The 27,912-nt window shown below is 46.7% G+C and overlaps 1 protein-coding gene across 4 annotated transcripts in view; it reads left to right on the top strand.

Annotated features, from left to right (window-relative positions):
- Nucleotides 1–9,814: 9,814 nt before the first annotated feature.
- Nucleotides 9,815–27,912, top strand: part of LOC128333146 (mitochondrial peptide methionine sulfoxide reductase-like) — a 71,046-nt gene continuing 52,948 nt past the window's right edge. Inside the window, exons 1-3 of one of the 4 annotated variants that reach the window (XM_053268267.1) lie at nt 9,883–10,022; nt 20,016–20,118; nt 24,850–25,103. Coding sequence is in view for 1 of the 4 variants with exons in the window: in XM_053268266.1 (XP_053124241.1) it covers nt 9,950–10,022 (73 nt within the window). In the remaining 3 variants the exon portion in view is untranslated. Of the gene's footprint in view, nt 10,023–20,015; nt 20,119–24,849; nt 25,104–25,810; nt 25,968–27,912 lie in introns of those variants that run through there. The other 3 variants (XM_053268269.1, XM_053268266.1, XM_053268268.1) reach the window with 3 other exon arrangements.

Genomic DNA, 27,912 nt, shown 5'->3' with positions numbered 1-27,912 from the left:
TGTCTGTGTTGTACAATATTAAACAAAATTTGGTACTAGTAGTGCTTGCCAAAAAAACAAAACAAAAACTAATCACTTTTATTTTTATTTTTATTTTAAAGTGGCTCTTTAAAAAATGTTATCAGGGTTTAATAATATTGCTAAAGTTAATATTGGGTATAAAAATGAAGCCATAGCAAATGCATTTAAAATGCATATTTTCTGCAATTTAATCTAGATCGGGAAGTATGAACTGGTCTTGTGGTAGCAAGCATGACTTGTTCCCTTTGCTAAGCAGGGTCTGCCCTGGTTTGCATTCGAATGGGAGACTACATGTGTGAACACTGTAAGATAATCACCTCAGGGGATGGAGCCGCTCTGGGAAGAGCGTAAGGTTCCAAGTTCCCTCCCTGGCAGCATCTCCAAGATATGGCTGAGAGAGACTCCTGCCTGCAATCTTGGAGAAGCTGCTGCCAGTCTGTGTAGACAATACTGAGCTAGATGGACCAATGGTCTGACTCAGTACATAGAAGGCAGCTTCCTATGTTCCTATTTCCCAAACTGGGCCTTTAAATCTGGCCGAGAAACTGTCTCCATAACAGGAATCTCTGTCCCTTCCTCTGCTGACCTATGACATATTGCCCTCCTAGCTCTGAAGCTTCATTAGGACTATGCATCCTTTTGAGTCCACAGATACAGAAGCAACTCTCAAATGGAAATTACCTCAAGCTCTGGGATGATGATCTCAGAATTTGCCACTGTCTCCATTGCAAAATGGTGGGTGGTGATGCTCACAGAGCAAACCGAAAAATATATGTTGCCGTGACAACAGGATTAATGAGCATCAAGAAAAGGGACTAATCCAAAAGTAGGTCTTTGGGGTAGAGGGAACATCAAGAGCAAGATTTTGAGGAAGGCTGAAGGCAGAAATCTCCCTGTGAGTGCTCAGTATGTAGGAATCACAAAGCTTTGCATGCATATGTCCCGCAAATGCAAAGATTGTGCCTATGATGCTACACAAGAATAAGACCATGGAAATAATGGGGCTTACTTTCTTGTAACATCATTTGCATAATTTCTGCATCTGTGCAACCTGTGTGCATGCAGCATTACTAGTCTGATATACCATTATGCAGGGTGTTAGCCATAATTAACCAAAAGCTGGCTGTGGCTCTTCTATTGCCTTTTTGTGCCCCTCCCTCCCCCACACTGGCTCGGTTGCTGTGATGTCATGGAATTTCACAAATATTCCAGCTGCTCAGAGGGAAGCTGTCAGCAATAGAATGTTGCCAAACAGTGCAGATTCATGAAGGAAACAAAAGTTGGGGGTGGGGGTGGGGGTAGGGATAGGGGAAAGCATGTAACGCCATAGTATCACAGATGTTGGAAAGTGAGGAGTGCAACTGAAACTGTGTTTCATGTAAAAGATGAGAGCTCATCGTCGCACATTACAAGCGTCAGACAGGTCAACGGCTTTCCCCATCTGCTGCTCAAGAAATAGTGTGAGGCTGGCTGGATCAATCAAGCATGGAAGGGGTGGGGAGAAAACAGATACGTGTCACTGATGCCTGAGCTCCAAGGCCATTACCATGACGGAAACTGAGGCCTGAGGATGTTTATGCAAACTTGTCCCTGGCTTCTCCAAGATAGGGCTGAGAGAGATTCCTGCCTGCAACCTTGGAGAAGCCGCTGCCAGTCTGAGAAGACAATGCTGGGCTAGATGGACCAATGGTCCGACTCAGTATATGGCAGCTTCCTATGTTCTTACGTTGTTGCCCTGTTTCCCTGTAAGGTGTACACATTTCGCAGTATTTGCTGGAGCCGATCAGAAGCAGTGCAGGAGGAGGAGGAGGAGGAGGAGGAGGAGGAGGAGGAGGAGGAGAAGAAGAAGAAGAAGAAGAAGAAGAAGAAGAACTTCAAGCAAATGTTGAAAAAGCTGCCTATCTTGTTCCAAGGTTGGAGGCTCATGGGATTACTGGCCCCAGACTCTGATGAAAATATCACCAGCTGAAGACTCTGCTAACTGGGCAAAGAGGCACCTTTTAATGTGGTTGATCTCTTATATTTAGCAGGGGAAGAACAATTTGCCCTATCCACTCCCAGCACAGTACTCCTCCAGTGAATGTTGCTGATGTCTGTCCTATGTTTCTTTTTAGATTGTGAGCCCTTTGGAAATGGGGATCCATCTTTATTTAATTATTTATTATTTAAATACATTTATTATTTATTTAAATAAATAAATCTATGAAAAATGCTTTGGAAGCTTTTGTTGGAAAGTGGTATATAAATATCTGTTGTTATTATCAGCAGGGGTCCCTTCAGGGAACCAGGGAAAGAAACAGAACCACGGACAGCACACTTGACCAGAACAGGACCATGGACAGATCACTGGAAACCCCCAGGTAAGAATGGGAGAGTTTAAAGAAGCTGATAGGAAGACATTAATGCCTCAAGCACAACTAGATGACCCTGAGTTGCCCATGCCGGGCAAACCAGGGGATTCCCAACCAGCAACCTCACCCAAACTGAGGACACTGCCCTGCCCATGTCTTCTGAGTCTGAAGAGTCTACTGAGGACCTCTTGGTAATGGTGGAGGCTCCTCAAGACTGCCACAGCAAACAGCTGTGAAACTGGGCAAGGCCCTTTTAAATACCAAGGCTGGCCTATGAGAGGGGTCTGAGCAACAGACTATAAAAGACATAGAGTCTCCAGAGAGCTGCCGCTGGAGGATCATTCTCCTGTTGCAGAACCCAGCTCATGGTTCGCTCTAGTTGTGATTCTGAACAGTCGCCCTGGGTCTGAGCATCCCTGGCCCTTGCTGCTCAGGAGAACGTGATGCAGCCAGAACAGGATAGGCCCTTCTTTTGGTGCAGGAGAACTTGTGCAGGAAAATCTAGGGCAAGGGTGTCCAGCTGTGGTACTCCAGCTGTTTTTGGCCTACAACTCCCATCATCCCCAGTCACAGTGACCAGTAGCCAGAGATGATGGAAACTTTAGGCCAAAAACAGCTGACAGGCTGCAGTGGGACACCCCCAGTCAAGGGTATGTAGTTTGAAAAAGAAAGAGAAATGCACCATTCTATGTGCTCTTTCCATCTCTCCACACAGACTCACAGGCTAGTTAATAGACAACCAGGTGGGCATTGCTACTAGAACTCAGTGGCAAACTGGGAGAAGGAGGCCCTAACAAAAAGAGGGGGAAATTTCTCAGCTTGCAGAGTTCTCCCTCAAGATAGCCGCAACCCCTTCTGCTTCTATGGGGCAAAAGTTTCTATGGTGCAAAACTTGCACCATGCTTAGGCAATTGCTCAGGTAATATATGTACACCTGGGATATATGGCAACATTTTACTGCAGGTTCATACTACTTTTATCTACAATTTCTCCAGCATCAGTAGCCTGCTCTGTGCTATAGAAAACTGCTGGTGCGGAAAGAGAAAAGCATGACAACAAAGAAAGATCATCAAAGGAGCAAGAAGCCATTTTGATTAAGGCCCTAAATCAATGCACTATCCCTATTTTCCACCCACTGAGCGAAAAATATCTCTCCTTGGAGCTTGGGGCTCCCCCCCCCATATGTTTCTTGCATATTACTTTCTGAGCACGTTGGATGTGACCTAAATTGCTCGCACTGGGATTTTAATTCATTCTCAGCTGCAGTAATCACTTGAATTTTAAGATTCTCTCCCCCCCTCCTCCTGAAACACGCAGTTTTACCCTGCAATTTAAGCCACAATGCCATCCCCCCATTGATGGATCCTTTTAATGACAGAGTTGCTTCTGCTACAAAAGCACTCCCCCCCCCCGCTTTGCGTTGCCTTTATGCTTTTCATGTCATTTCAATATTACTAGAGAATTTAATGAACTTGGAGCTGTCTGGCTTTGCTGCCATTGTGTGGGCCACAGAGGAGAGTTTCACTTCTCAGTCACCACTTTGGGGTTTTTTAAAAAATGTTTTGTTTGGGGTTTTTTTTTTAAATTGCAACTGTCTTTTTTCATGGATATTTCTGCTCATTTTTCCTCCCTCCTGCATTCCCTGCAATGGAGAAAAACAGTAGAGCGCACAACATTTCAATTGCCAGGAATGCAGGAGATGATCTCAGTTTCAGTGATATCAGTATTGTGAGTCCCACAGCTTGGACAGAAAGCATGCTAAGGAATTGTTGTCTCCATAGTAGTCCAGGATAGGGGTGTGCAGAACTGGCTTTAATTGAATGGTGTTTGATTCGAACAGGCCCGGTTCAACTGGTTTGAACTAAAACAGAACCAGCCTTAAAAAAAGGTGAACCAAATTGGGCCCATTCCATTACAGACCCGTTCGACCCAGTTCAACAGTTTGAGGGGCTATGCTTAAGGGGAATCCTCACCGGATTCCCCTTTACAGGCAAAGGAATATTCTGCCTTTAAAAGTAGAGATGTGCCCAAAGTGCGGTTCAAGCACTTTTAGGGAAATTAGAAAGGGAACTTTAAGAAAAAGGAAAGCAGGTGCTTACCTGCTCCTTGCCACCCCTTCTAGCTTCCTGCTGGGGCAGCATGAATCCCAAAAAGCTCCATGCACCATCAGCATGCATTCAGCATCCATGCATGCCTTGAGATGTCAAGGACTGAACCTGGGACCTTCTGCATGGGGACCTGGGACCTCTACCATGGTCCCACTCGCTAAGGGGAATATCTTACAGCAGATAGCGCTCACATGTAGTCACCAGTGTTCTCTCTCATTTTTTTTCATCTGTGTGCGGAATGAGTTTTGTTCTGAGCGGCAGTATCAAGGCAGTGTGTGCGCATCTGCAGTATTAAAACTTTACAGTTTTAATACTTTAAACTTGTTTTAAGTTTTAAATTGTTTTGATGGTGTTTTTATTGTGAACTGCTCAGAGATGTAAGTATTGGGTAGTCTAGAAATTTGTTAAATAAATAAATAAAAAGTGGGGTCTTCCTGATTCAACCTGAGTGGGATCTAAAATTAACTGAGTGGACATGAAAAACCATGTGAGCGCATGCACACGGGCACACCTTAGAGGGAACACTGGTAGTCACTCATCCAAATGCAAACCAGGGTGGACCCTACTTAGCAATGAATGCACACTCCTGAAGCTCAAGGAAATTGGACGGAGTCTGGATTTAACTGCAGTTCCATATGATGTTTGAATCAGCCTTTGGTATATTTCATCATGCCATTGTTTATTTGGGTCTTGCCTACTCACCTTTCTGCCCCTTTTCTAGGCTTGCCTCTCCATGTGAGAGTCTTATAAGGGTGCAGCTACTGAAACAAAGCAAGATTCAACTACAATTGCAGGATCAGGCATCACATGTGTTAGATTTTTTAGAAGTTTGGAGGCAAAGAGCTTGATCGTCAGTCAATCCCCCAGCTGTGTAGGACAGGTTTCTGTCCTGTTTCTGGGGATGGAATCTGGTTGTCCTACCCTCCTGAGGCTTGACTGACAATCAAGCTGCCCACCTCTGACATTTTTATCTAACACATGATAGAACATTGGAAGCACGCCCGGCTTAGCAACCAAAGATGGTTCCTACATCCACAGCAAAACAGGCTGGGTTAGGACACCAGATTTGTGGGGCTACATGTCATCTCTTTATATGACTGGATCTCAGGAAGGTTGCACACCTGGGGTTTCCGCAGGTTTACTCTATATATAGCATTGATGGGAGCCCCGCTGTGCATGGGGCCAGTACATTGGTATTTCTGCTAAGTGCCATGGTATCTCTCTCTCTCAACAGCCTGTCATATGTGCCCTTTGTGGGGAAACAACCTAATGGTTCAATTTCTGGTGTTATCGGGGCTTCATGTCTTTGTGCACATATCTCTGCGGTCCTGAATTGCTGGAGACTTTTCTTGCTACCGCCATCTTGTTATCCCATCTTTTTTGTGCAGATGGACGAGGGGGGCTCATAAGATGCAGGGGAAAGTGGGCTTTCTCCAATGTGCTTCTTTCCCTTTAAATGAATGAATGCTAGGGATGTGTCACCTCTATTGCCAAGCACTGGCAGGGGGAGTGCCGAGATGGTGGAAGGCAGGGCAATAGCTCCCAGAGGTGGCCAGTGAGAAACGTGGCCGGCATAGAGCTGAGCCATTTCTGGATTGCTCTGAGATGACCTCTCTATGGTTTTGGGAGGAGCTACAGCACAAAACCCTGGTTATGGTGGTGGCAGAATTCGGATGAAACAATGGCTCTTTGGAACCTGAGGCTTGGAGGTGGAAATGGAGCTGCGGCTGGGTGACCAACCCACGGCTTCATGCATTTAGATAACCACAAACTCAAACCTGGAGCCAGCATGGTGGGAGCCAGCATGATGTAATGGTTAGAGTGCTGGACTAGGACCAGGGAGACCTGAGTTCAAATCCCCATTCAGCCATGATATTAGCTGGGTGACTCTGGGCCAGTCACTTCTTTCTCAGCCTAACCTACTTCACAGGGTTGTTGTGAGGAGAAACCTAAGTATGTAGTACACCACTCTGGGCTCCTTGGAGGAAGAGCGGGATCTAAAATGTAAATAAATAAATAAATAAATAAATAAAAATCAACCTCTGCCACATTTAACTCTGGATTCAAGTTATATCCAAAGGTGGCCTCTCTGTTCAGAGGCTATAGCTTTGGGTTGCTGTTCAGGCTGCTCCACCCAAGATTTCACTCTTCCTTTCAAGAGAAGAATTAAATAAAAATAACGAGTTATGTGCACAATTAAAATAACAAATGGAAGTGAAGGAGAAGAAAGCGAGGGAGCTATGAGAAGGGTGTTCCTCTCTTTTGGCTGGCAAGAGTGTTATTACGTACTCACAAAGAATGCTTATTAAATGCCTTTTGACATCAAGTAGGAAATTATAGGATGTGTGTGTTCATTCACTCACTCAGGTGACAATTGAACCCTGGTGAGTGGGGGGGGGAGATTGGAAAGGAGGCACTGTCAGGAAAGCAAAAGGAAGAAGCTTTATAACGCATATCTCCTCCCCCTCCTCTTCCTCTTCCTCCTGAGAATCATCATCTTATTCTTTTTCTATGTAAACTGCCTTGAGAACTTTTTTTCATTGAAAAACAGTAAATAAATAGTAGTAGTAGTAACAACAAACAACAACAATAATAATACAAATACGATGAAAATTTATATACCATTTTTCAACAAACATTCCCAAAACAGTTTACATAGATATATATAACACATGGCTCCCTATCCCCAAAGGGATCACAATCTAAAAAGAAACTTAAGGAAGACACCAGCAGCAGCCACTGGAGGGATGCTGTGCTGGGGATGGATAGGGCCAGTTGCTCTTCCCCTGCTAAATAAAGTGAATCACCACTTTTAAAAGGTGTGTTAATTAATATAACAACAACAACAACAACAACAACATAGCATAATCGACATAACAATACCAGGCGATAGCAGAATAGGAGAAAAAGAAATAGAAAAAATCACCAAATACAAAGATCTACAAATTGAAATTGAAAGGCTGTGGCAGAAAAAGACCAAAAGAATCCCAGTGGTAATTGGCGCCCTGGGTGCAGTTCCAAAACAACTTGAAGAGCACCTCAACACCACAGGGGCCACAGAAATCACCATCAGCCAATTACAAAAAGCAACTTTACTGGGAACAGCCTATATTCTGCGACGATATCTGTAATAACAGCAACAACATTGATGATAAAATTCAGCCATCCCAGGTCCTTGGGAAGGACTTGATGTCTGGATAAAACAAGCCAGCCAATAACACCTGTCTGACTGTGTAAATAAATGATGATGATGATGATGATGATGATGATGATGATGATGATGACAAGAGAAGGGTAGGAGAAAAGCAGGGACAGCATAAGCACAAAAATTCACCTATATTTTATTCCTACAGAGTGAACTTGCTGTGTTATATGTGGAGCGGACACTGAAAACTAATTGGAAACTTCAGCTGACTCAGAACCTGGCAGCCCTAACTCAGATGTGTGATCACAATACACCAGTGCTGAAGGAGCTGCAATATGTTTCTGGGACCAATTCTGGGTGTCAGTAGCCTGATTCAGACATTATGCTGTATGAGTGTACAGATGTCTGTACACTTGTACATGTGTTGGTACGAATGACTGTACCCATGTTAATTTTAAAAGTGAACCTGGATACAGGCCCTTCAAATGCAGGGTACAGATAGGAGTTGTACTTCTGTACCTACGTCCAGCATAACTTGCGAATGGCTGTACCTGTATACGCTGTACACTAATTGTATGAGTGTTGAACACAATGTGTGAATGGGTCTATTGTGGATCTTGAAAGTCCTAAGAAGCTTGGCGCCTGAGTACTCAAGGACCACTTTACTCCATATGAACCTTCCTGGAATAGAAGATCTGCTTCATTGATCCTCCCCTGGGTGTCCTGAGGTGATGAAAGGGTCAATGAGGGAGACATGGCCTCTTCAAAGATGGGATCCCAGTTATGAAATGCCCTCCCAGAGAGGTTCAGCTGCCAGTTCTTTAATTGTTTGGGTGACTTTCTTATTCTACTTTTCTTGCCTTGAGATCCCTGTTTCTGAGGGGTTAGGTTGTATTTTGTTGCAGCTGGCTTCTTCTCTTGCACTCTATTACTGGGCTTTATCTCACATATGCTTTCAACGGCTTTGGATATTTTTAAAAGCAGTATACAACATGCTGTGTCAATGCATGCATTCTCAGGAGGAAGAGCAGGACATACATGTAAATAGGTGAAAATTAAAAGAAAAGGATTCCATTCACAGTTTGTACTGAAAGATATGCAAGAGCTGCCTATACACAGCCAACATGGGAAGAAGGGATCCGGAGGCATTTGCGATGAAGCAGGGGCCGTAGGTGTGATGAGCATCTCCTTGAGCCATGGGAAATAAAAAAGAATTCCTGCTGCCCAATTATTTGGGGGGCACTGCTTTAATAATTCAAAATATTTTAAATCAATCTGATTGCCTAAACACTGCACCCTCCCCCCTATTTTTGGACCTAATAAGGCATCATGTGACTTTCGATTTTTGGACAAAATACTCTTAGCCTCCCTCATCCACACCTTTTGCTGGCTAAGGTCCCAAACCTGTTGATGAGAGGGCTGTATCTTTCCGCAGCCTATGAATTCCTAATGACATTTTCATTTTCCACTGTAGGGATCAATCCTGAACAGAAGAGCTGGAGCTTTACTGCAAACACACCTCTGCAGCCTGATCGATCCATATGCACATTTACGTCTCATAGAGTTGCATAGGTCTTACTCTAGAGTCACAATACATTAGACTGCAATCTGTATCAGGACAGAAGGTATGCAGCCTCAGGGGCATTCCTGTGGAAAGGCGGCCACTCTATTAATGATCATTACTTTGATAACCAACTATAACAATATTACGAACTTAATTAGCATATAATAGTGGGAATGCATACTCAGTAGTTAACATTATTTATTTTGCTTTTAGAAACTGGCTGCCCTTTCTGTTAGAAACACGCACACAGTGGCGTACAATAAAGCAACGAAAACAATCAGCTGGAACTGAAAGCGAGGGTAGATCGATTTAAGTGGCACTAAATGGCTGTTGAGTGGTCTGATCGGAATTTTCAGGGCTTCACACAACTGTGGCCCTCCAGCTCTTTTTGGACTACAACTCCCATCATCCCCAGCCACAGGGGCCAACAGTGAGGGTTGCTGGGAGTTGTCCCACTTCTGCAGGAAGACTAAGGCGCAGCCCGGCACGATCCAGGCATTGACTGAATCAGCAAAGCCCGCTATTCAGTCCTTTTCTCAGTTCGGCGCATGCGCTGCTGAAGCTTCAGCCCCCACCTCTAAGAGCCTACGTCAGATGTCCCTCCCTCTCCCCCTTGTCCCCGCCCACCTTGCTGGACTCAGCCAGCCTGCAATAGCAAACGTGGGAAGAGAGAGGAAGGCTTGTGGGGGGTCCCTAGGCGCTGGCTGGTTGATTTGCACGTGGGTAGCTTGCTTCTTGGTGGATCTCCTCCTCCGCAGCGATGCCTGGCAAAACGCAGCTGCCCAGCCGGGAGGAGGCTCTGCCGGGCAGATCTGAGACAATCGTAGTGTCAGGTACTGGCCGCGCAAGTCCCGCATTTGCGTGACGCATGTGACTCGTGGGGAGGGGGGCTGTTTAAGAGGAGGATTTGGGGGTGTCTGCTGCGCGCTCTCTTCTTTCTGCGCTCGTGGGTGCAGTGCTCTCGCTTCCAGATCTGCGGATCTGCCCCAGTTAACAAGCGTCTCGCTTTTAATTTGCTCTTGGCTAGATGTCTGGTCAGTTTCAGCTGTGCTAGAAATATGGAGTGTGGTCAGTTCCTTATGTGCAGCGGGAGGATTTAAGAAACAAACCCAGACCCATCTATATAACTCCACGCAGCAGAAGTTGGCTTCTGATTCCCAGTTCCTTATTCAGCACATGAGCAAGCTGAAGTTTGCAAACCTCTGCAAACTTTTTTGGAATCCCAAAGGGTAACTTTCAGGACTGTTGCTTCAAGCGTGCTTGCAGACAAGGGGTTTACTCTGGAATCGCCGCTCCCGCTTCTTCTCTCCATTTTTACCTGGCATCCACATGATGCTTTATTCCAATTGTGGTTCTGTGTTTCGCCCATGCTTCACCAGTCTCTCTTCAGGCCTCCGAAAACCTTTTTCTTTTCCAAACAACAGAATGGTGGCACAGTCTTTTCGGTTCTAGATCATTTCGTGCTTAGTTCTCCTTTTGTAATAGTGTGGATTAAAAATCGAAAACTTAAAAAGAGAAAATTGCAAGGAATTGGGAGTGGGGAGAGAATGAGAAAACTTCAGGAACTAATTAAAGTTCTGCCAGTGTCAGGAGAAGCCAGGGGAAAGGAAACAAGTGAAAAAGGAAAGAATTAAAGTTGTCTGTTACAAGACAGAGGGGCCCCCCAAATCTCATCAGCCACCCCGCTCCTCCGTGACTCTTCCAGAATGGACGTGCAGCAATGAAGGCGCCTGCACAGAGCAAGGGAGAGAGTTCCTAGCCTCACCTCGCTCTCTGCTGCTTCCACCTTCACAGCTGCTGTATTATATTAGACACTTTCTCGGAGGAATATAATTGAGTTTCATTATCAAAAGCGGGGCTGGGGGCCCAGACCCTGGATCTTTTAAATGCCTACAGTGTGGCTGTCTCTGGTAGAATACAGGAGGGGTTTCCCATTGCCATCTCCCACACAGTATGAGATGATGCCTTTCAGGATCTTCCGATATTGCTGTTGCCCGATATAGATGTTTCCCATAGTCTGGGGAACATACCAGTGGGGATTCGAACCTAGCAACCTCTGGCTTGCTAGTTAAGTCATTTCCCAGCTGCGCCATTAGGTGGCTTGTGGTAGCAAGCATGAATTGTCCCCTTTGATACGCAGAGTCCACCCTGGTTTTCATTTGTATTGGAGGCTACATGTGAGCACTGTAAGATATCCCCCTTAGGGGAAGGGGCCATAGCTCAGTGGGAAAGCACCTGCATGCAGCAAGTTCCAAGTTCTGGACTAATGCTCTGACTCTGTATAAGGCAGCTTCCTGTGTTTAGTGGTCTCTTTTGCTCTCCCCCCCCCCCAATCAGGAAAGGAAAAGGGGGTGGGAAAGAGGAGGATAAGAGATCTGGTGTCCTCCTGGATTGGATGGGGAGAGGAGGAGGAGGAGCCCAGACCTTTGCTCATTAAGGAGCATTGCAATGAGGATAAAGCACCGCTAAAGGTCTCTGGTGTAAAAGCACCCCAAGTCTATAAGTGAGGCAGTGCAGTGGAGCTGGGGGCTGGGGTGTTTTCCTTCTCTGCTTTTCCAAACTCGTCCTTTCTCTTTGGAGGAGTCTGCAGAGCTGGCTTTTGGAAAGCAGCGTCTATAGACAGCTTGCTCAGCAAAGCTCCCTGGGCTAATCAGCTGCAGAGGAACAAAGTCTGAAATCCAAGCCAGAGTGGCTGTGTTCATCCCACGACTTCTTTAATTGTACAGTGTCCAAAGGCCTCGTTCACCCGCGCAACAGTTGAGTTGGTAAAATTGTCCCTGGGTTCTGCCATTTCAGATTGCAGGAGGAGGTTTGCTCTGGTGAATGTTTCCCAGTGAAGGGGGGGTGGGGGGAGTTCTGCAACTTGCAAATTGGGGTGGGGGTGGGTAGGAGCCAAGGCTGAGACTCTACTCTCTGACTTCTGCTTCTTTATGGAGAGGGATTGTATATGTATATGTATGATATGATTTATTTTTTTTAAAGAAAAAAAATCCTATATCTTCACTTTCTTCTAGGGTTTGCATGAACTACTCCCTGCACAGGCATTGGCATTTTAATTACATTTATTTACTAATATATGCTGTATATTTTGCAAAGGATCTGAAAGAAGAGATAAGGTGGGTGGAATGTAGTGTATTCCCCTGCCCCACTCAGACTGGCCCCTTGCTTGCCGACTGAGCTTTCCCTCCGGCTCCCCTCTCTCTTTTGGTCAGAGGAGAGTGAAAGCACTGCAGGGTTGTTTGAAAAGGGATTGTGCTCATTAAGCAATCTATTTGCATTTTGTCTTGCATTTCAAGGCACTCTAGACTAAATGCTCACATCCTATTTATAGCATATGGACATAGGAAGCTGCCATATACTGAGTCAGACCATTGGTCCCTCTAGCTCAGTATTGTCTGCACAGGCTGGCAGTGGCTTCTCCAAGGTTACAGGTAGGAGTCTCAGCCCTATCTTGGAGATGCTGCCAGGCAGGGGACTTTCTGCGTGCAAGCAAGCAGATGATGCTCTTCCCCATCCCCTATCTCACAGTGCTCACATGTAGTCTCCCACTCAAGAGCAAACCAAGGCAGACCCTGCTTAGCAAAGGGGACAATTCATGCTTGCTACCACATGACCAGCTCTCCTCCACAGGCGGTATGGACAGTAATATCATATATATTTGCACAATATATGAGTGCCGTGATCAAGAATTGAGAGCCATATAAGCAACAGTGCAACAATCTTTCAAGAGTCCCCATGTTCAAAAGGAGAGAAATGCCCCTGCTTTTTGCAGCACTGCAGGCAACACTGAAACTTTCAGGGCGGGGGAAACTACCAGCCCCCCAACCATGCCCCACCCACCCATCGATGGCCTCCACTCACCCTTGGTGTTGCTGAGCCATCCCTGCCAGCCAGCTGGCTTTCCGTTGCCAAGCAACGCAGTGTAGTTCCTGCCTTCACCCACTGGTGGCCTGTGTTCCAGGCATGCGGGCTAACATGGTGACCTTCACCTAGGCCCTCCTCCCATGTGCTGAAATACCTGCCTGGGGGTCCTGCAGGACCCCCTCCCATATGCTGCAAATTTGGTTTGTACCAGATTGTAAATACAAAAGTTATTAGGGGTGGGGTACATACAGATGGACCTATGCGAACACACACACACACACACACACACACACACACACACACACACACGTCTCACAACTCATCTTCCTTCTGGCAGGTCGGGTAACAAATATATCATGAGTTGGGCCACAAACTGAATTACACGTTAAAGGCTGAGGAGCTGATTCTTGGTCCCCAAGAATTACAAGTGTGCGAGAAGCTGAATATATGGCATGGTTCAAATTTTAACTGGGAGTGCAGAAGTGTGCAAAATGCACAGGCTTGGTTCACACAGTCATTCAAAGCTGAGTCAAATGTGGATTACCAGCATTAGCGTGATTGTGCGAACCCACGTGAAGGCAGGAATTTCAGATTTATCTCAGCCTATAAATCACCTTGACAGGGTTCCCACAATCATGCTAATGTCAGTAACCCACATTAAACCCGGATTTGAACAATTGTGTGAACCAGGCCAGTGCTTTGTTCAGGATACTTATACACTATGACGTTGATTAAAGAACTGTGGACCAAGAACCAACTCCAGCCTTGTGATGTTTAAAAATCCCTGGCGATAGGAAACTTTGAATGCAGAGATATTTGAGTCAGGCTTTAAGCTCTGGAATCGTAAACCTGTAGGATTATAGGAAACCTTCAAGTCATTATTTCCAAACCCGCTGCACTGAGACAGGTTTCTGTGCAGCCAAATGCTCTTAAGTAGAGGTGCTTTTACCCCTGGACTTCGGGGCTGAAGTCCAGGGCCTCCACATCCCCTGGGGGCCCCCAAATCCTCTTTAGTCTGTTCCGGGTGATGTGGTCACCCGGCCGAGTATGATGATGCTTAATTTGCAGGGGAGTGGGGCCTCCCAAAGCCTTTAGGACCAGGCACCAAATTACTTAGGTGCACCTCTGCTCTTAAGTGGCTAGTCCTCTTCATCTAAAGCAGGAGTAGACAACCTTGGCACTCCAGCTGTTGTTGAACTACAACTCCCGTCCTTTCCCAGCCAAAATTTATTTCCTTCTCCAAAGATAAGCCTCCTGTTTTGATTCATTTCCCCAGTCTTAATACTGTACCATATCATTTAGGATTGATTCATACTTCCAGTGATGAAGAGGTGAGGAATCGCAGTTGGCCAGGGCTTCCTAACATATGTCTACTGTGTTATATATATATGGCAAAATATGACTAAAGTGACTACATATTAGCGTAGGCAAGTATTCACACAGATCACTCCCATGGAACAGGGGAATAGGAATATAGGAAGCTGCCGTATACTGAGTCAGATCATTGGTCCATCTAGCTCAGTATTGTCTACCCAGACTGGCAGTGGTTTCTCCAAGATTGCAGGTAGAAATCTCTCTCGGGCCTATCTTGGAGATGCTGCCAGGGAGGGAACTTGGAACCTTCTGTATACAAGCATGCCGGTGACCTTCCCAGAGCAGCCGCATCTCCTAAGGGGGTATCTTACAATGCTCACATGTCGTCTCCCATTCAAACGCAACCAGGACAGGTCCTGCTTAGCAAAGGGAACAATTCCCGCTTGCTACCGCAAGACCGGTTCTCGCAGTGCAGGAAAAGTGAATTGCACATAGATACAAATACTTCCAATTTTCTTTATGGGAGCACTCCGGTGAACAAAACCCATAATGAGCAAAATGGCTTTGAATTACCAGGGGATGTCTAAGCAATTTGGATAATCAGATATTTGCATAAACAGGAGCTTTGTTTACATACAGTTACACTGACGTTAGGCGACATGAACCTCTCAGTGAATCTGGCAAATAAGAGATATTGGGTGGGTATGGCACAGTTAATGGGAGTTTGACTCTCTCACTTTCCCCCAAATCAACTTATTTTTTGTCGGCTCTCTGGGCACCCAAACAACATGTTACATTAAATGTGAACTTTGACTTTGCATGTTGGATTCCTTTTTAAAATACAGATAGCTATGTGGGTGGGGAGCAAGCAGGATCATGGCATGAGCCGAGGGCATTTTAACCTTTAGCTCCCCCTGCCCTGCCCCATGGATCCCTATCCAAATCCCTCCCCTGCCCCATGGCCACTATTTGCCCCAGGAGGAAAGCTTCAATTTGCAGTGCTGCACAACAGAGGCCCTCCAGCGGTTGTTGGACTACAATTCCCATCCTCCCAAGCCACACTGGCCAATAGTCAGGGATGATGGGAGTTGTAGTCCAGCAGTTGGTGGAGGGCCAAAGTTGGGCAGCCTTTGATTAGTGTCAATGTGAGCTTCCCTTCCAGTGCCAATTGGAGCCAGGGAACAAGGGCACCTTGAAATTTAACCATGGTGTCTATACAAATATGACAAATATTTATATACTGCTTTTCAACAAAAGTCCCCAAAGCAGTTTACATAGATATAAAATAAATAAAATGGCCCACTCTCCCCCAAAGGACTCACCATCTTAAAAAGAAACATAAGATAGACAGCAACAACAGCCACTGGAGGGATGTTGTGCTGGGGATGGAAAAGGCCAGTTGCTCTCCCTCTGCTATATAAAGAGAATCACCACCTTTAAAAGGTGCCTCCTTGCACTTTTAGCAGGGGTTTTATTTAGAAGTAGTGTTATTTAATAAAATCTTTATATGTCCCAGGCAGCCCTGTTTCTGTTTTAAGTGTGTCTGTTCTAATGGGAGCCCTGTTACGACGGTTCTCTTATGTATAGCAGGAGGAGAGCAGCTGGCCCGATCCATCCCCAGCACAACATCCCTTCAGCGGCTGTTGTCTTATATTATATTTCTTTGAGACTGTGAGTTCTTTTGGGATAGGGGACCATCTTTGTTTGTTTATTTCTTTCTCTCTGCAAATCACTTTGAGAACGTTTGTTGAAAAGCGGTATACAAATATTCGTAGTAGTAAGCTACTTATAAAGCGGGGGACGGGGAGAAGAGCCCATTTACCCCATACCACAAGTGTTCCCTGTGACAGGGATTCCCAGAGGTTGTTTACTACAACCCCTATCATCCTCAGCTGCAATGGCCTTTGGTGGGAATTATGGGAGTTATAGTCAACAACATCTTGGAACCCCGGTTTTAGAGAGCACTGCCCTCAACCACCTTCATTAATTCAGTCCAATAATTTTGTCAAGAGCTCATTGTTTGGTTCCCGGATTTGGGGGCTGGCTCCGAGATCCAAAGCAAAATGGTCACGGCCACTACATAGCATTCGGTTCTGGAGGTCAAATGCTCTGATCTTGCTGAGACAGGTGTTCTGGGCTACTCTTTCTTGGACTGAAGGGTAGCGGCTGGCTTGACCTTGAGTTGAGCGTTCTGAATATCCGATCAGCTCCTATGGGCACGATCTATATCCAGTCACTCCACAACTTGCGTTCTCTTCCCGTTTTCTCCGTGGAAAAAGCGGGTGGATGGTTGTATGTGTGGCGGGCTGGGGGAAGGGTTGCATGCTTGCTGATTTTCCAGCTGTTCTTCCCCAGAGAGTGTCATCCCTGTTTACATTCTGAACATGTGCCAAGGGCCTGTGCTGTGGAATGATGCCCTGGCTCCCCGCTTGCTGATTGGGGATGGGGGATGCTGCTCTCTCCATGGCAACGGATGGGGTTGCCAGGCAACAGCAGAGGAATAAAAGACTGGGAGGGATGCCCAGAGGCCTTCCGACCCCTCCTCCTCCTCCTCGCCTTCTCCTCTCTCCCCAAGTGTCTTTGGACCGTGGTGATTCCTGAAACATGGCAAGTGCAATTGCAGCCATTGCACAGTGGCGCCAAGCAATGGAGGGGACATTCAAAGACTTAAGAACACAGGAAGCTGCCTTGTACTGAGTCAGACCATGGGGCCATCTGGCTCAGAATTATCTACACTGACTAGCAGCAGCTCGTTAAAGGTTTCAGGCAGGAGTCTTTCCCAGCTCTACCTGGGGATGGCAGGGATTGAACCTGGGACCTACTGCACTCAAAGCAGATGCTCTACCACTGAGCTGTGACTTAGGGAGGCATTACATGCATTCTTTCATCCATGCATTATGCATCATATGACCTTCTGCTAAGTTTAGTGGGAGAGAAAGAGTACCCATCATTGGGGGGATGGCATCCCACATGGCTCAGAACATGATTCTGGGCATGGAAATGGTCATAAGAACATAAGAAGAGCCTTGTGTGAATCAGGTCCAAGGCTTATCTAGTCCAGTACCCTGTTTCCCACAGTGGCCCACCAGATTCTTTTGGGAAGCTACCCAGTCAGGACATGAAGGCATGCCTTCACCTTTTCTGCCTCTGAGAGACCTGTCCTCCATAGATTTTCTAAGGCCTTATAAAAGCCATACAAGCTGGTGGCCATCAGCATATCCTGTGGCAGAAAATTCCATAGATTAATTATGCATTATGTAAACAAGTACTTCCTTTTGTCTGTCCTAAATTTTATGCCAATCGGTTTCATTGGATGACCTCTGGTTCTAATGTTGAGAGAGCAAGAGTAGAAATTCTCCCTATTCACTCTCTTGAGGAAAAGATGAGATTTATTTTCTGAGAAGTTCTCTGAGAAGGCTCAAAAATATCGAGTTGATTCTAAGTTGAACTGAGGGAAATTCGTCCATTGTTACTTGGCGGCAGGAGCAGTTTACCAAGAACACTTCAATGGGATTCACGAAAGCTTCTGTGGACTTGTTCCCCAGAACAAGCCTGTGGCTGGCTCCACATGTCACACCAAACCAGAGGTTCAGAGGAGTGACTGGGTCCCTTTGAATGCAAGTGTGCCTTACGTCCGGTCTCAGGGAGGATATGCCAAGATTAGGCATGTCATGCTAACCCATCAGTCTTAACACACTCTATCCTACTTGCAGTACAGAATTCGACTTCTGTCCCTCATTTCAAATCTTAGTTAAGGATGTCGGGATCTGTATCACAAGTAGGGTGGAATATGCTGAGATTGGTGGCTTCGTATGACGCAATTATGTGAGGGGACGGAGGGAAGAATGAATCGGGGCACAGCTCTGAGTAAACTCCAACCTGTACGTGCCTTACCAGCACTGGAGGGTCCCCCGAAGGGGACCCCCAATGCCAGGAGGCTTGTTGCAGCCTCCCAGTTGCGGGTTTACTTGTGAGTCACTGTGGTGCAGAGCCGCACTGCAGCATCTCACGATCTTGGGGTTAGCGGAGCGCTCATTCCGCTAACCTCGTTTAAGGAGAGGGGTACTTTGGGAGGTTTGCTGCCATGAGCCACATGGCTCCTGTTGAAGCACATGACCTCCCCAAAGCAGGCTGGGCTCCCTTAGCCTGCTTTGGGGAGGTCATGAGAATAGCCTTGTTATCTAGACCAGAAGTAGGGCATGCACATGTTCCAAAGGCTCTAGCTGATTGTGAAGCTGCTGTGTGAGACAGAGGCCTTGTTTTCACGATCATTAACTGGGTAGGAAAAGTGTCCTACCCAGTTTCGGGAATTGTGTGTTTTCCCCATCTTCGGTTGTGTGCTTGTAAAAAGCAAGGTAGGTGGTGGGGCTCTGCTAAGCCCCAGCTGGGTAGGATGGTTTTTCCTCCTTCAGAAGCTGGGGGCAGAATCTGGGTAGGGTGCACGCATCCTACACTGCTAGGGCTCAGCAAACGACCAAGCATCCTGACAAGCACACGGCCAGAAATTGGAAGAATGCACAGTTCCTGAAACTGGATAGGACCCTTGACCTACTCAGTTAATGATTGTGATAACACACCAAGAATGAATTAACCACCGTAATTTGAAGCTGGACCAAAAACCCAGTAACAGGGCACACTTTCCTCAGCACTGCATTAAATGAGAAAATTAGGCCATAGCTCAGTGGTAGAGCATCTGCTTTGCATGCAGAAGGTTCCAGGTTCAGTTCCTGGCAGCATCTCCTGGTAGGGCTGGGAAAGACTCCTGCCTGAAACCCCAGAGAGCCTCTGCCAGTCAGTGTAGACTGTACTGAGCTAGATGGGCCAAGGGTCTGACTCAGCATAAGGCTGCTTCCTATGTTCCTAAAATAATATACAGTATAAGGCAGACAGTGGGACTGTTCTTGTGACCAGCAGTTTCAAGATGATTGATTGATTAAGTGCTGTCAAGTCGGTGTCGACTCTTAGTGACCACATAGATAGATTCTCTCCAGGATGATCTGTCTTCAACTTGGCCTTTAAGGTCTCTCAGTGGTGCATTCATTGCTGTCATTAGGAGTCCAACCACCTTGCTGCTGGTCATCCTCTTCTTCTCTTTCCTTCAACTTTCCCCAACGTGATGGACTTCTCAAGGGAGCTGGGTTTTCGCATAATGTGTCCAAAGTATGATAGTTTGAGCCTGGTCATTTGTGCCTCGAGTGAAAATTCTGGATTGATTTGTTCTATGATCCGTTTTCTTGGCTGTCCATGGTATCCTCAAAAGTCTTGTGGAGCCACAGGAATCCCACCAACCCAGCCTTCCCAAATCTTCATAACTCAGGTCCTCTACCCTGCTCTAAATTGAGGTAGGGGGACAACAGTGTCCTCTTGCCACAATCCTTTGGTCATCTGGGTGCATACAGCATTTTAAGCTGTTTCCAGGACCCAGCAGCCATTAAAACTATAGAGCCCTGCAGCTACAGCGGCTGTCATCCGTGAATGTACCACTCTGCACAGCACACTTTAGGCTCCTGTAGCTTGAAACAGATTCAGCAGGGCTGGCCCCACCTCCTGCCCCTTGGTGGCCATTCAGAGGGCAGCTGCCGATGTACTGAGAGTTGCTAGTCTACTGGTGGCATGATCCATGACAAGATACATCTTTCAATACTCAGCAGACCCAGTTCCGGATTTCTGCTCTACTGGCCACTGACTTGATTGTCTGGATGCTGAGTTTGCAAACCCAAACAGAGGTTCTGGACATCGGGAAGTCATGAGGTAGGTGCCATCCTGCCCTTCTACCTACCCCCAAGTGGTTGTGTGAGCAAGCCTACTGTGTGTGTGTGCACATGCACACACACACACACACACACACACACACACACACAAGCATACACATATACAAGGGGAATATTGCGGAATTCCTGAAAACCTGGTGTGAATTCACAGAACCAAGAATTTAGGGTCATCCAATAGTGTGCACAGCCACACGCTCTGCAGTTTAGCTATCAAAAGCCTCCTCCCCATATGAATCCACACAGTTTTTCTGGTGTAGTCACGTGTCAGTGTATCCTGGTGTAATTCCATTTGTTCCAGCATCTGATTACACAAATGTTTTGGTTCTCATCCAGGCGATGAGCTTGTACAACTTGTCCCCTCTGGAATGAATGAGATGGAGGTCTGCGTGGATGTTGTTTCTCCTGTTCTAGAACATTCTGCCCACTCCTGTCATGTGGCATTGAGGAAATGCGCAAGGGCCTCCTGGCCACATGGTTGCGGGGATGTAGAGTCGAAATGTGCTTCCCCATTTTTCTTCCCCATTGACAGGTGGTGAAGGTGGTGGGCATTTTGGCAATGGAGTGTTGGTTAATGGGATAACATAGCATTGTTCGTAGGGGGTTCTGAGGAAGAATTGTGGCTGTCAGTTGGTAGCTGCTGGGAGAATTGCAACAGGGTTTGTGCCTAAAATTGGGAGCTAATGGAAATGGAAAGCCAGTTTCACACTCACCCCAGCCTCCCCACAAATTTGAGGAAAAGTTCACCCTGTGAATGTTTGGCTGAACCCTAAATGGTGTGCTTGTACATGCTGTGATAGGATCAGGATCAGTGCTAGATGTTGTTGACCACAACACCCAGCATCCTCAGCCAAAGGCCATTGCAGCTGAGAATGCTGGGAGCTGTAGTGAACAACATCTGGGAATCCCTGTCGGAGGGAACACAGCTGGAGAGCTGCTGCCAGTCAGTGTAGATAATTTTGGGATAGATGGACCATTGGTCTGTCTCAGCGTTCCCTGTAACGGGGATTCCCACATGTTGTTGACAACAACTCCCACAATCCCTAGCCAAAGGCCAATGTAGTTGAGGATGATGGAAGTTGCAGTTAACCGCATCTGGGAATCCCTGTTACAGGGGACATTGGTCTTGAAGGATATGTACTGTAGAACTATTTAAGAAAATTCTCCTTGGGGGAGCCCAAAATACTCTTTGAATTACAGTTCCTCCTTGGAGAAATTTCACTCTAGAGCAGGCCTGCTCAGCTCTGGCCCTCCTGAACATGTGATGTGTTGTGGTTTTGTTTTTGTTTTATTTTATTTGGTTTGTTTATTTAAACATATTTTTATACCACCTGATATGTACATCTCTAGGCAGTGTACAAAATTTAAAACCACATTTAAAAATCAGCACAGATTAAAATACAACACAATTAAAACAGTAGCATAAAAACAGAAATAAAAACAGTAAGATAAAACAATTCTTAAAACAAATTATTAAAATTAATTCTAATTAAAAGCCTGTGAGAACAGGTAAGTCTTGAGGGTCTTCTTGGAAACAAACAGAGAATGAGATGCTCTTATTTCAGCAGGGAGCATATTCCAAAGCCCCGGGGCAGCCACAGAGAAAGCCCGGTCCTTGGTGGCCACCAAATGAACTGGTGGCAACTGTAACTGGACCGCTCCAGAAGATTGCAACAGGTGGCAGAGTTCATGACAAAGGAGGCGCTCTCTTAAATACCCCGGACCCAAGCCATTAAGGGCTTTATAGGTAATAACCAGCACTTTGTATTTCACTTGAAAACATATCGGCAGCCAGTGCAGTTCCTTCAAAACTGGTGTTATGTGGTCTCTTCGTATTGTCCCAGAGACCAGTCTGGCTGCCTCATTCTGTACCAATTGTAGTTTCCGGACTACATACAAAGGCGGTCCCATGTAGAGTGCATTACAGTAGTCAAGCCTGGAGGTTACCAGCATATGTACCACTGTTTTAAGGTCATTTACTTGCAGATGTTGGCCTACAACTCCCATAATCCCTGGCTATTGGCCACTGTGGCTGGGGTGTATGGGAGTCGTCCAAAAACAGCGGGGGGTAGGAACTAAAGTTGATCAGGCCTGCTTTGGAGAAATATTGGTTTCCTTGTTATAGTGGGTTGGCATAGGAAGCCCTGTTTCAGATGTGGGACTGTGTTGTAGGTGCTCATGCGGTCTCCATTTATTTATTTATTTATTCATTCATTCATTCGATTTCTAGACCGCCCTTACAGAATAGCTCAGGGCGGTTCACAAATATCATAAAACAGTTGAGATCAATCAAATAATCGGGAATAATAATTTTAAAATACAATCAGATAATCGGGAATAATAATTTTAAAATACAATCAGATAATCGGGAATAATAATTTTAAAATACAATCAAACAATACAATAAAAAACAAAACAATTCAAAACCTTATAAAAACCCAATACATTAAAAAACCCTTTAAAACAATTTCAAAACCCTGGATCATAGATTTGGCCTGGTCATATCCCATAGCTAGTAAAGGGGGCAGGGAGAATCCCAAGCTCGACAGTGTGGGGCAGCTTTTGCCCCTTTTCTGTGAAGTGCCTGCAGGGAAGGAAGGCCTTAGAGCTGCTCCTTCCTTCAAAACCTCCTCCCTCCCACCACTCAGCATCTGGGCTGCCCCTCCCAACGCTTTTACATAGGAACATAGGAAGCTGCCATATACTGAGTCAGACCATTGGTCTATCTAGCTCAGTATTGTCTTCACAGAATGGCAACGGCTTCTCCGAGGTTGCAGGCAGGAATCTCTCTCAGCTCTATCTTGGAGAAGCCAGGGAGGGAACTTGGAACGTTCTGCTCTTCCCAGAGCAGCTTCATCCCCTGAGGGGAATATCTTGCAGTGCTCACACATCAAGTCTCCCATTCAGATGCAACCAGGGCAGACCCTGCTTAGCTATGGGGACAAGTCATGCTTGCTACCACAAGACCAGCTCTCCTCTCCCAATTTTAATTTTCCTGCGCCATATCCTACTCTCCTTCTCTCTTTTGCCTTCCCCTCCTCTCAAGGCAATGTTCCCTGTAACAGGGAATCCCAGATGATACTGATTGCAGCTCCAGCATCCCCAGCCAAAGCCCATTGCATCTGGGGGTGCTGGAAGTTGTAGTCAACAACAACTGGGATCCCCTCTTACAGGATCACAGGCTCAGCAGTGACGTCTGCATCAGTGGCACTGTGGCACTTCGTCAGGCCACATAGACATCTAGTTAGAATGGCGAAGCCACCAGCAGGCCATGAATGGCATGGCTCCCGACATGACAACATCCTACTAAAATCCACATCACCTCAAATTATCACAATACAATAGAACCCTACAAAACACTGGACTTGTGGTAGCAAGCATGAATTCTCCCCTTTGTTTAGCAGTGTCTACCCTGGTTGGCATTTGAATGGGAGACTACATATATGAGCACTGTAAGATATTCCCCTTAGTGTATGGGGCCACTCTGGGAAGAGCACCTGCATGTTTGCATGTAGAAGGTTCCAAGTTCCCTCCCTGGCAGCATCTCCAAGAAAGAGCTGAGAGAGACTCCTGCCTGAAACCTTGGAGAAGCCGCTGCCAGTCTGGGTAGACAATACTGAGCTAGATGGACCAAGGGTCAGACTCAGTATAAGGCAACTTCCTATGTTCCTATGCTTCATCTAAACTTGTGCTATACTGGAAAGAATTTTTTCCCTCTTCTGAAAAATCCAGAATGTTGTGCTTAGGTAGACTTCTCCTGTGAGTGAGAGCCAAAGTTGAAGGGCTGTCCTGTTCTGAGGCATCACAGATGTAACTGCCCATTGAGATCAAGGATTCTCAATTTTGGGTCCCCAGATGTTGTTGACCTATATGTGATTCTCCGCTGAGTCTGCATCCCTAGCACAATGGCCTTTGTGGCTGAGGATGATAAGAGCTGTAGTCCAAGATCATCTGGGGACCCAAGGCTGAGAACCCCTGATCAGAACCTCATTGCAGTTATCCCAGGAACTAGGACAGAGGGACGTTGTCACCACTCACTGCCATCTACAATTGCAGATTATTTTCCATTTTCCATACAAGTCAATGAGGTCACTCACACAATCAAAAGCTGTGTTCTACTCAGGAGCTGCCCAATTTTTAGTTGTTTGGAAGCAAGGTAGGAGAAAAGGCTACCCAGGTTTTCCTCCTACCTTGCTTTCACACAACTGAAAATTGGGAGCACGCACACCCGGGTTGAACACAGCTTTTGATTGTGTGAATGACTTCAATGAGTGGTAGTTAGTTTAGTATAGAGAAAAGGAGAAGCTCCCCAGTCGGGAGGACTGTTGATGGTGGAGGGTAAACCTGCAACCAAAGCAAATAGTCAATAGGAGAACCACTGTCACAGGCCACATGAATTTAAGAATCAATGCCCTATTCAAAGATAGGGTGAGGGATCGCATTGCTGGTCAGACTTCAAACGAGCAAGCACACAATTCCAGCTTTACCCTCCACCTGGGAGAACTTATTACCAGCTTTCTCTTTCTCGTTCTCTTTGCTAATTCTGAGCTCTGCCTTTTTCTTTCCTTAAGAAGCCTCAAAGTGGCATATTGTGAGGGCAAACGTGCCCATTGTCTCCCTTTCCCTTCTCTTTCGGTCTTCACTGTCTTGTTCTTGCTTTCTCTTTCTCCCTCCTCCCTTCTTTCTCTCTGTCCCATGATGCTTTGCACCTCAGCAAGCTGATGCCATATAAAAAGAGTGGCTGTTTTGCTGCCCGTTCTTCTGATGGCAGAAGGGGAAAAGAACCTGGCACCGTTCGGAGACGGAGCACGCCAAGTCCCTGCCAGCGTCGTCCTCGTCTGGTCTTCTTTTGCTTTCTTTATCCCCCCGTCTGACATCCAGAACCTCCTGTGGGCAGAGGGCACAAGGCGGGCATCCGAAAGGGGTCCGGGCGGGTACTGGCCTGAAGGGAGCCGCGGACCAAATGGGGTAAGTCTTTTCCCCTCCTTGTCCTGTCCTTTTGTTTCTCTCTTTCCCCCGAAACATAAACTAGTTGCTGTGAATGTTCGAATCTTACTACTTTTGTTGGCTGGTTCTGCCAGGCAGGCGAAGCAGCCAGAGAGAGCGGGGGGAGGAGAGGGTGGCATCGAAACACTACAGTTGGGATGAAGGTTGGCAGGGAAGCCGTGACAGAGGGAGAGGGAGAGAATAAAGCTGGCATGGGCTGGAGGTCTGCCAAGGATGCTTGGCAGAGATGCCAGGGAAGGCTGGGGCCGCCTGGACGTGGCCGTGTACAGTGGGGAGGAGGGAATGGCAACACGCAGACGGACGGAGGGGTAGTGGGGGAGACCCGTGGACCATGAAATAGGCACTTCTTTTGTGGCTACATTGTGTGTGTGTGTGTGTGTGTGTGTTGAAAGATGGCAAACCATTTTGGGCTTTGACTCATTTCCCCCTCCCCTCTCCTTGCAGAGATTGTTCTCGCCTTTATTTATTAATTTTTCGGCGGAGCAGGGAGTTGTGTTAAGGGAACGCAACAGTTCCTATGCTGATGGAATTGAATCCGGGCCAAGGAAATTATATCGCCTGCTTGTCTCCCTAGGAAAAGGGGGAGTATGTGTGTGAAAGGAAGAAAGGAAGGGCGGGGGGACTGGGAGGAATCGGCACAAGCTGCCAAGCGGACTGGCCACCTTGGCAGCTCAATTTCGCACGGATGCAAGCAGGCCTCCACACGTTTTGTCTCCTCGGGGGTTATGGCTTTGCCCCTGCAGTGCCCTGCGCAGACTCGCCTTGTTCACATTGGGCCCCTAAATCGGGCAGCCTCCGAAGTCCATAGCAGGTAGCTCAGGACAGGTAGGACAATTCAGGATCAAAGCATCCATTTTGGGTCCCTACTAGACTCTGGGTCTTATTTTACCGTTGATGATAAACATCGAATACCTTGGCAAGCCAGTCGGGTACGTGATGGGGCGGGGTTGGTTTGGGCGTGTGTGTGTGAATCTTACTGAAAATAATTCCAGATTTAAGCCTGCTTTATGCCTTGGGCAGTGCATCCTTCCCTGAATCTCTGGACATTTGAACTGGGCAATGTGTACATGCGCTGCTAGTCTACGGGGTTCTTGAATTCCCCATTGTGCTCTTAGCCACGCTGGGCAGATCTCTCAGCTCCACAGACCCTCTTGGGCAACCGCTCTTGTGGCTCGTGCATGCCAATGAGGCCAGGTGAAGCAGAGCCGCTAATATGGCCGCATCTTTGCAGATTTGGGATTGCAAGCTGTGCTAGGTGGGCGTGGTCCGGGAGGCCGGAGTTAATGCCGGGAAGCAGCTCTCTGGCAGAGGGAGGCTTGCATAGGCTAGGACTTCTCCGATGCAGATTTGCAGTGAGGAGACTGAGGGAAAGCAAAGAAAGATTCAGCTCTGCCCTGAACTGTCCTTTCCTGCTAGCAACAGCTTAATGGGAAGCTGATTATATAGAGCTGTCTGTGTGTGTGTGTGTGTGTTTGTGTTTAAAATATTCTGGGAGAAGAATCAGCTTATATGTTCTGAATTTAATTTAATTTAATTTAATTTAATTTTACATTTTATATCCCGCTAGAGCGGTGTACTACATACTTGAGTTTCTCCTCACAACAACCCTGTGAAGTAGGTTAGACTGAGAGAGAAGTGACTGGCCCAGAGTCAACCAGCTGGTCTCATGGCTGAATGGGGATCTGAACTCGGGTCTCCCTGGTCCTAGTCCAGCACTCTAACCACTATACCACACTGGCTCCCTTATTGGTAATATCCTGCCGTACCAAGAGGTAATTTATGCAAAATGGACAGGCCATGTGTTCCAATGGTCCTCATTTTCCAGGGACAGTCTCAATGTCCATTGTGGTGTAGTGGTTAGAGTGCTGGACAAGGACCAGGGAGACCCGGGTCCAAATCCCCATTCAGCCATGAAACTCATGGGGTGACTCTGGGGCCAGCCACTTCTCTCTCAGCCTCACCTGCTTCACAGCCTAATCTACCTAGAGATGTGAGAAGGCCTGGGGGAAAGTTGGGGGGGAGGGAAAACATGGGGGGACGGAACCCCACCTGGTGTTTCCCTAGGCCTTCACATCCCTAGCCCTACCTAACCCCTCACAGATTTTTACTGAGGATGATCATAACCATGTACACTACTCTGGGCTCCTTGGAAGAAGAGCAGGATATAAATGTAAAAATAAAGGATTTCCTGGTAACTGTCCCTGAATCAGTGGCCAAAATGCAGCACAATCCAGGGCTGGCATCTCTGTCCCGCCAGGGCTGAGTACATGAAAAGCAGCCCTGACAACGTTGTGGAGACGGACAGTGGTGCAGCACTTAAAACAGTGCATGGGCACCAGTGTTCCCTCTATGCCTCCGAGCATATGCTCATTTTCAGTACCAGAACCAAACTCCTAATCCTCTCTCACACACTCCCTCAAAATCCACTCCTGGTTTCCCCCCAAGCTTGCTTCATTTCAGCAACCTTATTTTGAAGGAGGAGAAGAAAGTCCTTTGTTCTTGCTGGCGGTAAGTCGCTGGGAGTCAGCAGCCCTTGCTAATCTGCTAAGAATCACCCAGTGATCTACCAGTTGATTGTGATCTGCCTTCTGTTTTCAGTCATTTGATTGAACCAGGTTAAGACTCAACGGATTATTTTAGCTGTCTATGCACACAATGCCAGTGCACTGGCTTCCTTTCATACCTCAGTTCAACCAGAAGTATTGCAAGATTAAGAAGCCATCAAAGGTTATTGTTGTTTATTAAAGCCATGGGCAGTTACCTGACACCC

Source organism: Hemicordylus capensis, chromosome 7 (assembly GCF_027244095.1).
Source record: "Hemicordylus capensis ecotype Gifberg chromosome 7, rHemCap1.1.pri, whole genome shotgun sequence".
In the NCBI taxonomy this organism is placed as follows: Eukaryota; Metazoa; Chordata; class Lepidosauria; order Squamata; family Cordylidae; genus Hemicordylus; species Hemicordylus capensis.
Note: the sequence above shows the minus strand (reverse complement) of the source record. Positions and strands in the feature narration are given on the sequence as shown.